Here is a 14,305-nt window from a genome sequence, read left to right as displayed (position 1 = left end):
CCCACCCCGCCCCCGCGCTGCCAGGTTTCGATTGGGTGAGACGATTCGCTAGTGAGCGCTGATTGGACCATATGGAGACGTGAGCTGGGCGGGACCGGAAGGTGGTCTCAGCTCAGGGGTGTCGGGGTCTGGGGCTCGACGTTGGTCCCCAGGGGATGTGGAGAGCTGGCAGCATGTCGGCGGATCTGGGAGTCGCGTTTGCTCTGCGGGCAGTGAATGAGCGCGTGCAGCAGGCGGTGGCGCGGCGACCTCTGGTGAGGAAAGGGACCGCGCGGGGACAGTGGGCGGCCGCTTTGAGGAGGGGGACACCTGCGTGGGAATGGGTCGTCACGGTGACGCAGAGGGCTCTCCTGGAGGGGCGGGACCCGTCCGCCGCCTTGGCATTACCACAGGTTGCAGAGCCTCAAAAAGGAAGCCAAGGGTTTCCTCAGTGACCTCGCGATGAGTCTGTCAGGTTTTCTGGAGGTTGTCTTAGTTGGAGCAGAAGGCATCCGCTACCCCGGGAAAATGACGAGTCTCCAGGCATCGCGGCCTTTGCCCATCCCGCTTCGTGTTAAGGGTCAACAGCATCAGCGACCTGGAAAAGGTCCAGGCCTGTGCCCAGCAGCTGCAAGAGAAGACTTCTACTAGGGCACCCAAAGAAGACCAGATCCGCCTGAGATCACGTGTGTGGCAGCGTCTAACAGCTAGAAGATGCTCAGTAAATGTCAGCTCTACCCGTGGGCGACTGAGAGGGTGGATTGACGGGACTGTGGAGGCACCAGAGCTGCACTTGCGCGGTTGAGCAGGAGTGAGCTGTCCCGCTTAAGGGGACCCTTTTTTTCCCCTTATATATGTTTTGTATCCTCTTGTAATTTTATTAACATCTGCCCCTCCTCAGTGCAAGTTTAAGCTGAATGATGTGGAGTGAGACACACCTGAACAGAGAAGTCAAAGTTTTCTCTGATCAAGTATTTTTGGTGTCAGAACTCAGAATGCTGGCCTGGAGATAGAAGACCTGGATTAGTATAGTCTTTCCTTGAATACTAGTTAGATGTTACCTTGAAGAAGTCACTTTACTCTGTCCCTGAGTTTCCTCATGTGTATAGGCAAGGGAATGAGCTCTGCTTGCCTAAGCTCACTCCTTGCTCGAAGCTCACTCTTGGAGTTAATGTTCTATGATTCTCAGTGATTCTCCAAGAACACTAGAGATTTTTCCTAGTAAACATCACAGTGAGAGGTTCTCCCAGCATAACTGTCAGGCAGATTTGCTGCCTGTTCCACCTTTCTGTCTGGAAACCATCAAGTCATCAACATAATCCTAGGAGTTGTGACATGGTCTCAAAAAAGACTGCTAATGCAGCTCTCGGAAGAAAGAGGAAACTGTTTGCTAATTGATTTGACTCTTCAGGTCCTTTGAGAATCCTGTGATTCTGTAAAAATGGCAAGGGGTAATGGGGTACATGAAAACTGAGCTAGATAAGGAGAGGTGGATCACTTCTCTTATTGCCGCTGTGGATTTGGTTGCAGCAGAATGCAGAGAAGCCTTGCTGTTTATGTATTGGCCATGAGATGGGGGTCAGATAGGTCTAATCTGAATCCAGAGTTTTTGTGTGTGTGTGTTCCTACCTCGATCTGCCACTGGTTTTTTATTAAATTGAAAAATAGATTACACAGTTATCCTAAGTGGGCCGCTTTCAAAAGTGAATGGGGGCAATATAAATAATTACATCAGGACCAGAATGAGTTTCCAAAACTGTTAACCTTGGGATTTCAGAATTTAGAAGTGGCCTTCCTTCTAGTCAGAGAGCTATGCCTTCCCTTAATGAAGTGATGCTTAAACCTGCAAACTCTGGAGAGTTTGTTATTAGGTCCGTGCAAAATTGCGGTTTAAAAGGTTAAAAATAATTACAAAACCACAGTTACTTTTGCACCAACCTGATAAAAAGATTTCTCAGACTCCTGCCCCAGAGATTCAGATTCATTAGGTCGGGAAGGGAACCCAGGTGATGCTGATGCAGTTGGCCAAAGTCTGCATTTTAAGGAAATGTACTGCTTTTATAATACTTACCTACCCAGTTCTCCTGAGAAATGTCTTTTGCTAGATATTAAAGTAGCTAACATATTAATTTAGATGCAATGCATTTGAAAGACATTGAATCAACATTATTTGATACTGATCTCCCTTGGAAAAATGGAGCTTAGCAAATACCAAGTTAAGATCTCTGCTGATCTATTGTGCAGGATCTATCTTGCAGAACTTACTGGGATAATCTTCCCAAATGTTCACTCATCTGGCTCTTTCCCTCTTGGCAGGATCTCCCAGCCATCCAGCCCCGACTGGTAGCAGTCAGCAAAACCAAACCTGCCGACATGGTGATTGAGGCCTACACTCACGGCCAGCGCACTTTCGGGGAGAACTATGTAAGAGCTCTTTTCCAAACTGCCTTTGGAAGAGTCATGTTTGCCACGTTTCTGACTTGTCTTGTTTTACCCTTTAGGTTCAGGAACTGCTAGAAAAAGCATCAAATCCTAAAGTAAGTGGATATCTGAATTCTTGAGTTTGTATCTATTTGGCTCTTTGATTGAAAATTAGACCCCGGTCGATAGTTGAGTTTTAGAGCAGTAGGTTGGACTGGCAGTAGAAATGTCTACACTCACCGAATATGATCCCCCAGTATTTCTCAGTTAAATTTTCTTTCTTTATTAAGACTATAGTTTTCTCCTTTACAGTTTTTTGAAAATGGTGATTTTAGGAGCTTTCTGTAATCTTGGCTCGTTTTGAGATTTGAAAGCTTTTATTAATGGACAATTCATGGGTATTCTTAATGGGCTAGACCTGAATGATGAAGGGAGTTGATGGGAACAAGAAGAGAAACAGAATAGACCTAGATTTTTCTCTGAATATCCTTAGGAGCCTGACTGAAGATGGTGATAATGGTTTATTGCATATACATGAAAGGTCAGTAGGAAGTGTGCAAGGTATTTGAGCCAGCAAGACCTCCATAAAATCTAAGTCAAACATGGTTACCTTTTTTCTCTTCAGATTCTGTCTTCATGTCCTGAGATCAAATGGCACTTCATTGGCCACCTACAGAAACAAAATGTCAACAAATTAATGGGTAAGATAAAACTCTAAATGTGATCATAGTTTTTCTTTTTTAGTTTGTTAACGTATTGAATTACATTATTAATTTTCAAATGTTAAATGAGCCCTGCATTCCTGGGGATAAACTTCACTTGGTCGTGAAGTATTATCCTTTTACTATGATGTTTACTATGATTTATTAAATATGACTTAGAATTTTGTATCTATATTCACAAGAGACATTGGTCTGTAGTTTTCTTGAAATATCTTTTTTTGGATTTCATATCTGGGTAATGCTGGCCTCTTAGAATGAATTGGGAAGTATTCCCTACTTCAATCTTTTAGAAGAGTTTGTGTGGAATTGGTATTATCTTTTACCTGTTTCGTAGAATTTACCAGTGAAGCCTGGAGTTTTCTGGGAAGGTTAACTATAGCTTCAATTTCATTAATAGATGTGGTACTATTCACATAATCTGTTTCTACTTGGGTGAGTTTTGGTACTTTATGTCTTTCAAGGAATTTGTCCATTTCGTCTAAATTAATGAATTTATGGGCATAAGACTGTAAGTCTCTTTATTATCTTTGTAATATCTATAAAGTTCGTAGTGATGTCAACTCTCTCATTATTCCTGATATTGATAATTTGTGTTTTCTCTTTATTTTTTCCCTAATCTATCTGTCTAGAGGTTTATCAATTTTATTAATCTTCTCCAAGAGCCAGCTTTTGATTTCATTTATTTTTCTCTATTGTTTTATTATAATGTGTTATATAAGCAAAAATAATGATTTATTGTGGGTTTATAACATATGTAAGAGCAACCTACATGACAATAATAGCAAATAATGGAAAGGGAGAAACAGAAGTACATTATTATGAGGTTCTTAAACTTTATGTGAAGTGTATACCACCACTTAAAGGTAGATCGTGATAAGTTAATACGACAATAAAGAGGTATAGTAATAAGACAGCAATGGAGTCATAAAAAATATGTGAAATGGTGTCTCATTATAGTTTTGATTTGTATTTCCCTAGTGACTAATGAAGTTGAGCATCTTTTCATGTGCCATTTGTATATTTCAAGAAATGTCTGTTCAAGTCCTTTGCTCGTTTTTTAAACTGGGTTGTTTATCTTTTTATTGAGTAGTAAAAGTTCTTTATATATTCTGGGTACCAGACCCTTATCAGATACATGATTTGCAAATATGTTCTCCCATTCCACAGACTGTTTTTTCACTCTCTTGATGGTATTGTTTGTAGCATCCCCATCCCAGAAAGTTTAAGAACATGGAGATATCATGCCAAAGAAGCACTTTGGCTTCCACTGGTTATCCTTTCTCTATTGTCATCTTGACCTGCTTCTCTCAGTTTGAACTGAGATGCAATCAGACCAAGCCCGCTATTAGGAATCTCTATAATTATCAGCTTTTTGGAACATATGGATACATTCACTGCATGATGGTGGTATGTCACTGTTTCTCTCTCTTTATTCATCTTTGCTGATTAGACAGTGATGGTCTGGCATTCGAACTTATATCTAGTAAAACTTTCACATAAGTTCTTCTTAGCAGAACTGAGACTTAAATGTCTTTTTCTGTTCCTTGGAAATTTTTTTCCATCTTCCAAAAGATTTGTTGCATGTTGCTTGCTGCTATAGGGTGAGTGAAAAATTACCTTGCCACTTTCTCATTACAGTTGTCCCCAATCTCTTCATGTTGGAAACAGTGGATTCTGTGAAGTTGGCAGACAAAGTGAACAGTTCGTGGCAGAAAAAAGGTTCTTCTGAAAGGTTAAAAGTTATGGTCCAGATTAACACCAGTGGAGAAGAGAGTAAGTGACCAGACCTGTATTGTAGATTTTCTTCGCTTAGGATGGTTGAAGCTCAGGAAGAATGGCAGGCCTAAGTATCTGATAGATAAGGTTGTAGAAAGAAATCACAGGCCTTTTAGTAAACTGTGTTATATAGGATCTAGATGGTACAGTGACATCCACACTGGTCCACATAGTGTTTTCTGGTACATCATGATATATTATTTCTTAATTTTTGAGGAAGCAGACAGGGGGAATCAAGAAGGAGATTGTGACTTTGATCTCCTGAAAATTGCCAAAAGTCACCGTCACTCCTGAAAAAGATTGCAAAGTTATATGTATAATACTTCTCAGGTCTTCTTTAAAAAAAATTACTTGTGTTACATTGGGGGAAGAAAATAGAAGAAAAATCACTGTGAGTGCCAGTTAGTGAACATCTTTAAAGGGTTTGGGTTAACAGTGTAACATAGTGAACAGAGTATGGGCTTTGAAATCAGACAGACATTGGGTTTGAGCTCTACCACTTTCTAGGTTTGTAACCTTGAGTAAGTTACCTAACCCCTCCGTACCTCAGTTTCCTTGTCTGGCAATGATATCATAATGGTATCTACTCCAGAAGGTGTTGTGAGGATTGAATGTGCTAATGCAGGTAAAGCTGTTGGCATAGAAACCTACACATCTTACTTGTTAGCTATTTGTTAAGGATAAGAGGCATGGGGCAGCCGGTTGGCTCAGTTGGTTAGAGCACAGTGCTCTTAACAACAAGGTTGTTGGTTCAATCCCCACATGGGCCACTGTGAGCTGCACCCTCCTTAAAAAAAATAAATATGTGTTTATAGACCAGTTATTTGCTCATACCCATCAAAGCACCAGTATTCACCAAATCTTAGCATGAAGGAACACAGTACAGGCATCTGTTTTCCAGATGAGCCCTGGGTTCCAATCCCCGTTCCAGAGTTCCTAGTTGTGTGACATTGGAAAAGGTACTGAGCTTCCCTGTGCCTCAGTTTCCTCATGTTTAGAATGGAGATAGTAAGAGTGCTCATGTCATAGAGTTACTGTATTAAATGAAAAGCTCTTAGGATTTGTCACATGTTCCTAGCGTGTGTTCAGTAAATTTTAACTATTATATGTACATGTACCTAGAATTATGCATTATCAATATAGATCAATCTGAATTTGACTCCAGATCAAATCTATTACATTGTTTCTTGATAATTAGCTATAATTTGCCATAATTAAAGATTGAAATGAGTTTCTTAGCTTCTCCATCTCCATTTGATAAATGCGGGACCAACAATATCAATAATCCTTATAACTGCATAACAAATATTATTAATTTACAGCAGAGTCCTCCTCTAGTTGTTAAGTAGCAAGTTCAGTTAAATTTTACAAATATATAGGAAAAACAGTGTAATATACACTTTATTTTAATTTTTTTACAATTCAACTAATACATTAATAAAACTATAGAAATGCCAGATTTGGAAAAATAATGCTCAGGTTAATCTGTCATTTTGGCAATGTGAATCTTCTTCGTGTCCCGAGAACAGCCATGTTTTTTCTTTCCCCTCTACGCTAGCTGTTCTCATCTCAGATACTGAGATAGAATAAAGAGAGTTCAATTTATAGCTCTTCCCTTGAGAAACTCAGAACCTGACCAGAAGGGGAACAACACAAAGACCTCAAATATAAAGTTACTCCTTTGGACCTGAGGACAAGTTCTTTCCAGAGATCCTATTGTCTGAGGGTTACCTCCTCTATTACAAGGAAGGGATGAAAATGGAGCCTTTCTCTGGCTACTTAAAACATTTTGGTATCAGTGTCTTCTGTTTCTTTTTGTGAAGGTAAGCATGGCCTTCTACCTTCAGAGACAGTAGCCGTGGTGGAGCACATAAAGGCCAAGTGCCCCAGCCTGGAATTCGTGGGGCTGATGACCATAGGAAGCTTTGGGCATGATCTTAGTCAAGGACCAAATCCAGACTTCCAGGTACTGGGGGCCAGGGATGGGGTCATTGCTCACATGCTAAAGAAGCATCGTAGTGAAATGCTATTGCAGGGCTGGCTGTTGTAGTCGACTTCAGAGACATCCAGAGGCTGCTTGTCAGGTATTATAACCGTGTTCTGAACTCTTCTCATTAAGAAAGGAAAGAACAGGTTCCCGAAATCCCACAGACCTTTCTCAACTCAGTTTGAACCGGACTAAAACACAGTGTTTAGAGAAAATGAGCTCGCTCTTCTTCTCCAATGACTGATAATTTTCTTGAAAGTAGGAGAATTTTCTAAAAACCCTTTCAGTAACTGCTGGCAATTTTGACAGGCCTTGAAACCATGAGGATTAAATAATCTTTGTCAGAGATGTTGAGATTCAGTGACTTTCGGGCACCCTTAGAGAGGCAGGAATAAACTAGGTATCACACTTTTCTTTCTATCAGATGTTATTGTCACTGCGGGAGGAGCTGTGTAAAAAGCTGAACATCCCTACTGACCAGGTTGAGCTGAGCATGGGCATGTCCGTGGACTTCCAGCACGCAGTAAGTGTCCTGCTGGTACCATTACCTGCCTCAGCGGCAGGTCCAAAAGGCTACACTGCAAGTCAGTTCTTGCTGGAGAAACCTTTGCCTCATTGTAGCAAGAGGGAGCTAAATCGCATGTTTCTCAACTATTCGAACGTCCCCTACCCTCTTCTTTTTTGAAATGAAATGTATAGAAATTACAGCCTGACACATAATTGCTTAAACTCAATATAATTCCCTAAGTGGAATTGAAAGGTAAATAAGAAGCAATTATAATTTTTTAAAAGGCATTTCACTATGTAAATTCTTGGACATAGATATATGACAGTAAGTCGTGAAGTAGTCTGATGCTTAGTCTTATGTGTAGATTCACCATGAATGCAGCAGCTGTAAAAAATATACTGATACAGGTGTGCTATATTGGCAACTCAAATACATGACTTTCTGGAACAGTAGATAACTTGATAAAGTTCTAGAAATCAAAGTATAAATTTCCTTCTGTGTAGATAGTAGTTGTATTCCTGGAAAATTGTGTATATTAAAACAATGCAAAGAACTTTGTGTTTATAAATAAAATGGAATTAGATTCTCTGTGAGACAATGATAAAGAGGTTTTCTTCCTCTACCTGACCAGGGAACATTAGAAAGGCATGTGTGCTGTGAGACCACTCATGGTGCTGCTGTCCCACACACTGTAGGATGTCAAGTACCCTTGGTCCCCACCCCACGATGTGCCAGGGAGGTTCCCCAATCACTGTGAAAGCCAGAGAAATCCTGACTGACTTCTGAAACACCCCTTAGAGGTCATATTGCCCCCAAGGAGAACCACTGCCCGTGGTTGTCCTCAACTGCATTGTCATTATTCTGCATGGAAGCCCCTTGAGAATCAGAAGGAGAGGCATAGCTTCAGCATTTGCTTCACTTCATTATTTTAAACTTAGCCCTGGATACTTTCTCTTTTTTCCCCACAGATTGAAGTGGGATCTACAAATGTCCGCATAGGAAGCACCATTTTTGGAGAGCGAGATTACTCAAAGAAACCTGCCCTGGACAAGTCCGCAGCAGACGTGAAGGCCACTGTGGAGGTGACACAGGCACACTAAACCAAGAACAACCAGCAGTGGCTCACAGCCTGTGGGCCCTGTCCGGGAAGACTAACTATGCACTCACCTGGATTTTCATTTTGGTACTCCCTAGGTTACAGCACACCCGTGCTCTCCCTGTGACCTGGAGAGAGTGCACTGAGGATTTTCTGTGTTGATGGAAACCATCTTTATTTAGTGTCTGACATAGGAAGCTCACTTCAAGTAGTGGCCTTTGAATTGCCTTTGAGAAATTCAGACAGTTCTGCAGCACAGATACCGAATCGATAGCCAGGAACTGAGTTCAGTGTTAAATCCTGCTCTGGAGCACCAACCAACCCATGAATGCCTTTCCCAGGTTAAAATTGGGTCACTGATGCTTATAATCACCAAAGTCAGAGGGATTCCCATTTGTCATCCACTTTAATAGAAAATTCCCTGTAGTTACAACTTCATACAAACCCCTACTGAGTAATCATCTTTGCTGCTCTGGAGCGAGGGGATCTCTGCCCCCAGTTTCCATCCCACTCAGTAAATATTTGCCTCTACTCTGGAATAGCAGTACAGGTAATTTCAGGAAATGGCTCGAGTTATTGCTCTAAACCCAAATTGTTGCTGATGAGCATTTGTGTCATTGGCCTCCCTGTGATGTTGACCCTGAAAATTACGGGGTAACATAAATGGGACTTGAGGCTTTCTGTCACCCTCTCGCAGAGACAGAACTTGGAGCTTTTTCCCCGGGCCCTACTACAGTGATGAGAAGTTAATGATAATGATTTTTCCCCCACCATAATCCTCTCTGATGATTTCTTAATCAAAGACCAGTGAATCTCGTAGCTCTCCAGAAATGAAAGATTCCTGCAAAGCCAGTTCAGGCTCACAGTTTCAACAAGGCCTGGCTTGGAGTTCGTGTTCTGAGGAGCATCCACTGTATAAGCCAGAATTTTGCAACTCTTCTTGATTGTTAATAAAATAGCGAGATCTTAATAAACCAGAAAGCACAATTCTCAGTCATAACAGATGACTTTAGTCTGGGTTGTTGTTTATGTTCTAGATTATTTTGTCTTAATTTTATGAAATAACTTTCAGAACATGATGCTGCTGCCGAATATAATTTTGTAAGACTTCAACCATCATGATTCCTGTACTGTTTCAATGAGAGCTCGAGTGTGGTATTTCAAAGTCTATTAAATAAAAATATGAGTTTGAATTATGCCATCTGTGCCAATTACAAAGCAATTAAAAGATTTATTTTTTATGATCTGGTGTAGTGAGTGCATATAACAAGAGGGGGCATTGGAACTGACAGGAAGCAGCTGTGCCCGTCACTGGCATTGTACCAGCTGGCTTTGGAGAAGGGCTTCCCTTGGGTCACAGATGCAGCCAAACCCACACCATGGATGAAAGAGGGATTCTGAACTACTAAGGGCAAGAAAATGAAATGTTGACATTTCAGGAATTAGAGGTTAGCTCTTGCTGCAAGAAACTCTTACATTGCCCCTAGATGGCGACATTGGCTAACCTGAGAGGCAAGCACGGGCTCCACTGTAAACAAATTACCTTGGAAGGGACTCAGCCTTAGTCTTGTACCTTCTTTATGGGGAGAAACAGAGGCCAGAGAGGACACGATTTTCCCAGGTGATACGGCTGACTCTTACAGAGCCCCTAGGTTCTTACAAATACCTCATTTCTTTGCTAACTCACCTGAGGGTCCAATGGTAACTGTGGAGCCCCTAGTTTCTTACAAATACCTCATTTCTTTGCTAACTCAGCTGAGGGTCCAATGGTAACTGTGGAGCCCTTTGGGAAAGATGAAATGGTCTGAGAAATAAAGAGCTCTGGTTTGTGCCTAAGGATGGAGAACAACAAAGGAGACGAGCCATGGGAAGCCGAATCAAACCCAGATAAGGAAAGTACTAACATATGTCCAGTGTACCACAGCAGGCCAGGACTTTGGGCAGAGAGAAAATTGAGCAACGTTGTGACTTTGTCTTTTGTTACCTGTGACGGGCAGCAGGTGTGAACACTCCCAGATTTGCATCAAAGCGGTGACACTATCCACAGCAAGTTTCTTGAGTGACAACAACACGCTGTCCTGGGTCAGCCCAGCAGTCTCTGACAGTGGCCTGGGCCCTTGTGTGCCCGGTGCCAGCCTCGGGAGATTGCAGAGGCTCCTACTCCTCAGGCTTTGTTCTTTGGAAGTTCCTCAGAGATTCTGACTGTTGCATCTCTGAACAAAGCAACCTCTTAATACTCACATTGTACTCCCCTTCCCCACTGTTTAAAACATTTATGGCACATGAAGCATCATCCCCTATGTTCTCTCATTTTACCTTCACAACAGTTGGTATGGTAATTAGCCTATTAGGCCGTGTCCCTTGGGGGACAGGGCACTGAGTCACCAGAAAAGTTTCAGTGTGCTTCTTGTCTGAGGTCAGAGCAGGGTGGTACCAGGGCAAGAAATAAACTCAAGACTCGATTCATGGTCCAGAGCTTGGTCACTACACTACACTGACACCTTCTGTTGTCTCAGGCTTTAACAATCGGTAAGTGGCATAGTCTTTGATTTATAGGCTTAATTTAAGAAAACCTTATTACCAAAAAAGAAATGTATGTTTTTAATCTATTGTAATTGTTGAAAACTGACACATCTTAATGCAGAACAAACTTGGAAACCACAAGCAGTGAGGATGAGAAGGAAGAAGAGAATTAAGTCCAGCCTGTCATCCTACTTTCCTAATACCCACATTCCTCCCCCAGATTCAAACCATCCTCCAGGCTGCAAGGCTCCAAGTACACAGAACTGTGGCCTTCTGCCCCTCGAGCGAGGCTGGCAGTGAATTCTGTTCCCCAAGGCTGGGCAAGGAGGAATAAGGGCAAACAGGACATTCTCAAAGTCTAAGACATCTTTGTCCTTCCAAATGAAGTGGCCCTGTGCTTCCCACCAAAGCTCGGAAGGAGGAAGGACTCGCCCACCAATTCCTGAAGGGCTGCGATAAGGGTGGATGTCGTCATCGTGCAATTGGAAATGATTTGCTCTGGGAACTGTGACTGTCTTTACCGTGAAATCAGTTGAATGCTATTACATCAGCCTCATGACTAAAGGTAAAAGAATCCAAACCGTCCATGGAGATGTTTTACTAACCTGTCCTCTCCCCTCAGGAAGCAGATGGTAAAGAAAAGAGCTTTCTTTCCCAGCCAGTTTGCATCAACGCATATATTCTACAGCTGTATGTGGTTGAACAGCTATTTACAACGTAGAGGCCCTTAAACTTACGTGCCTCTTCAAGGTCCCAAGGGACCTCAGATCGAACTTTTTTTTTTTCCCATAAAGTCCAGCACAAATGAGCTGAAATGGCCTGTGGTGGGGACAGAGAGGGAACTTTGGGCACCTTTCTTATATTGAAAATAAATTGTACAAGCTCAAGTTCCTGAGCTTCACTATCACAAAGGAGCCGAAGCCACCCTTTGAGTGCCGGAGTGCCTTCTAAATGGTTCTTTCCAAGGCTGACTGCGCCTTCCCCCACCCATGCCTCAGTGGAGGGAGCTGTGCTGCTCTCCAGCTTTAGAGCTAAGTTTGACCCAGCTGCCAATCTCCAAAATAAAATCAATGTGTGACCTTATTCACCAGCTGTACTGAAGAAACGAGCACAAACTAGGGCCAACTTTGAAGCCAAAAAGGGAAGATGAGATGTTGGGAGAGAGAGAGAAAGGGGGGAAAACTTGGCTGGACATAAAAGGTGTCTTGTCTGGCTGTTCCCCATTAGGCACAATTCTCTTGCAATCTGCAGCCTCAACATAATTCTCTTGACCAGAAACTCTCTGGAGAGATAGTGTCAGAAGGAAAAACAAACAGAATAGCATCTCTGACAGCAAAGTCACTTAAAAACCTATTTGGGGGGGATGAGGAGGAGACTTGTCAGCACATAGGGGAGGGCACTCCTCCACAGCAGGCCACATGTGGAGACACGCTTACCCTGGGCAGGGACAAGGACAGAACAGGAAGGGGAGCCCCGGAGAGGACTGGTGTGCAAGGCGAGGCCAGCCCCAGGAAGCAAAACCCTCAGTCCTCTGCCCTCCCAGCCCCTCTGATGCCTCAAGACCTACCTTGTGTAGCTTTCTCAACCGTGCACTCAACACGAAAACCCCATGTTGCATTGAGAGGCGCCAGAAGAATTGCCTTAGAAAAAAGTGGTCCCAATCTGTCCAAACTCTACTTTCCCATTTCTGACCACCACCAGCAGCCATAGAAGCCAGCTATCCCTGTCAGCTGGCAGCCAGCTCCCCAGGCAGCAAAGGCCCATTCTCCCCAAGCCCCTTTGACCTGCCTTTGAGCTAAGCCATCTAGTGTTGGAGAAGCCAGGCCCCACCCTCGCCTGCAGGAGCCCAGGAGGTGAGGATTCTGGAGTGGGGGATGTAGGGCGGGAGAGGGCGCAGTTCTGTGCTCAAGTTTCTGGGGCAGGCATCCTGTTATAGGAGAGAACTTTTTTTTAAGGGAGAAAAACTAATCAGAAGAAAGAAGCAAGAGCTTTGCCCTGCCTTTCAGACTTGTTTATTACTAGGATATCTGATTTCAGCAGAGGAAGCCGGCACTGAAGCAAGGTTTTTATTGGCCGTGAGCAAGAGGAATTCAGGGTTTGCCTTTGATTTGGCTTCCCCAGAACATGAGGCACTGAAGAGTGCTTGCTGCTTTGATGGAGCAGCTCAAGAGACTTTGGGGCCCCCTGAACTGCCTGTTTCTGCAGCACTGCCTAAAATTCCCTTTGGAGGATGAGGGTGGAGCAAGGGGCCCGGAGTGGAAGGTGGCCTCACAAACGTTTCACAGAGGAGAGCAAAATAGGGGACAAAGTTAAAAAGTTCTGAAATTGGCGAGTGAGGCTATGCTCGCTGCCCCCCTTCCCCCAGTGGGACCTGGAGGAGGGAAGGTCTGGTTTGGATGAAAGCACAGTGTCTCTAGCTGACAGAGCTGGGCAGGCTGCAGTCAGGCCAGGCCTGATGGTTTCAATGTGTGAGGAAGATAAAGCCTGAGATCTACAGAGGCAGCCTCTGCCAACAGCACTCCTCAGCTGGGGCCCGGCTGGCCTCTGAGGAGGGGGGATTACCAGCTGGGCCGCAGGCTCAAGGAACTGCTGCTGATCCCCGGGGCTCCCCACAGACACCTTTACGCACAGACAGTCGCTGTTTGGGATCTAGAGTCTCAGCCAGCCTCATCTCACCCTCATCCTGGGTAGCCTTCCTGCCTCGTCCTGGCTTCTAAAGGGTGGCGTTTCCAACACTAGAGTGAGCGGGGATCCCTCCATTTGGGGTCCCCTGGGTGAGCACTACCATCTCTCTCTCTCCCCTTTTGCCTCTCTGTATCCTTGGTCCCTCAGATCCCCCTCATCACCTTTCTGTCCCAAACCACTGGCAACAGCAAGAACATGGAAGCTGAGGTCTCTAAGTGTCCATGCTTTGCTTAGTACTTTACCCATCAATGGGCAGGAGCCTGCTGCTGAGGGCGCTGGGATGAGCGGCCTGCCCTGATTATGGAAGGCGGCCCCTCTGGCCCGAAGGTGCTTCCACCTGGGTATGGCTCTCTTCCCGTTCATGTGAAAGCCACCTTCTCCCTCTCTCTGCCTGGATCTTCATAGACATCTCTGTGTGTGCCTTTGTGACTAACAGGCCTAGTCTCCCAGACCAAGTATGCTCCTGGGCCACGGTGTTGGCTGTCCCTAGCATGGCTCTGCTCACCTTCGAGGCCCAGGCCCCCTTTGGCAGCCACTGTGCCACTTGGAGCTCTGAACTGGGGCCCAGAGCCTGGGGCAGGGGGTGGGGAATGGGGTAACAGGCCTCT

At 44.0% G+C, this 14,305-nt stretch overlaps 1 protein-coding gene across 1 annotated transcript; it reads left to right on the top strand.

Annotated features, from left to right (window-relative positions):
* The first annotated feature begins 83 nt into the window (after positions 1 to 83).
* PLPBP (pyridoxal phosphate binding protein) lies at positions 84 to 9,730 on the top strand. The gene is made up of 8 exons (XM_033104964.1): positions 84 to 254; positions 2,296 to 2,403; positions 2,481 to 2,516; positions 3,026 to 3,101; positions 4,761 to 4,895; positions 6,722 to 6,864; positions 7,310 to 7,408; positions 8,362 to 9,730. The coding sequence occupies exons 1-8, from the start codon at positions 156 to 158 to the stop codon at positions 8,491 to 8,493; spliced, it is 828 nt and encodes a 275-aa protein (XP_032960855.1). The 5' UTR covers positions 84 to 155; the 3' UTR covers positions 8,494 to 9,730.
* Positions 9,731 to 14,305: the final 4,575 nt, after the last annotated feature.

This window comes from Rhinolophus ferrumequinum, chromosome 4 (assembly GCF_004115265.2).
Source record: "Rhinolophus ferrumequinum isolate MPI-CBG mRhiFer1 chromosome 4, mRhiFer1_v1.p, whole genome shotgun sequence".
NCBI classification, from domain to species: Eukaryota; Metazoa; Chordata; class Mammalia; order Chiroptera; family Rhinolophidae; genus Rhinolophus; species Rhinolophus ferrumequinum.
The sequence above is the reverse complement of the archived record's forward strand: the minus strand, read 5'-3'. Positions and strand labels throughout refer to the sequence as shown.

What these genes read in the sequence shown, in the direction of transcription:
- PLPBP (XM_033104964.1), top strand. Translation starts at nt 156, where the DNA reads ATGTGGAGAGCTGGCAGCATGTCGGCGGATCTGGGAGTCGCGTTTGCT. An exon ending in CGGTGGCGCGGCGACCTCTG is followed by an intron (nt 255 to 2,295) that starts GTGAGGAAAGGG and finishes CCCTCTTGGCAG; the next exon opens with GATCTCCCAGCCATCCAGCC. An exon ending in TAACACCAGTGGAGAAGAGA is followed by an intron (nt 4,896 to 6,721) that starts GTAAGTGACCAG and finishes CTTTTTGTGAAG; the next exon opens with GTAAGCATGGCCTTCTACCT.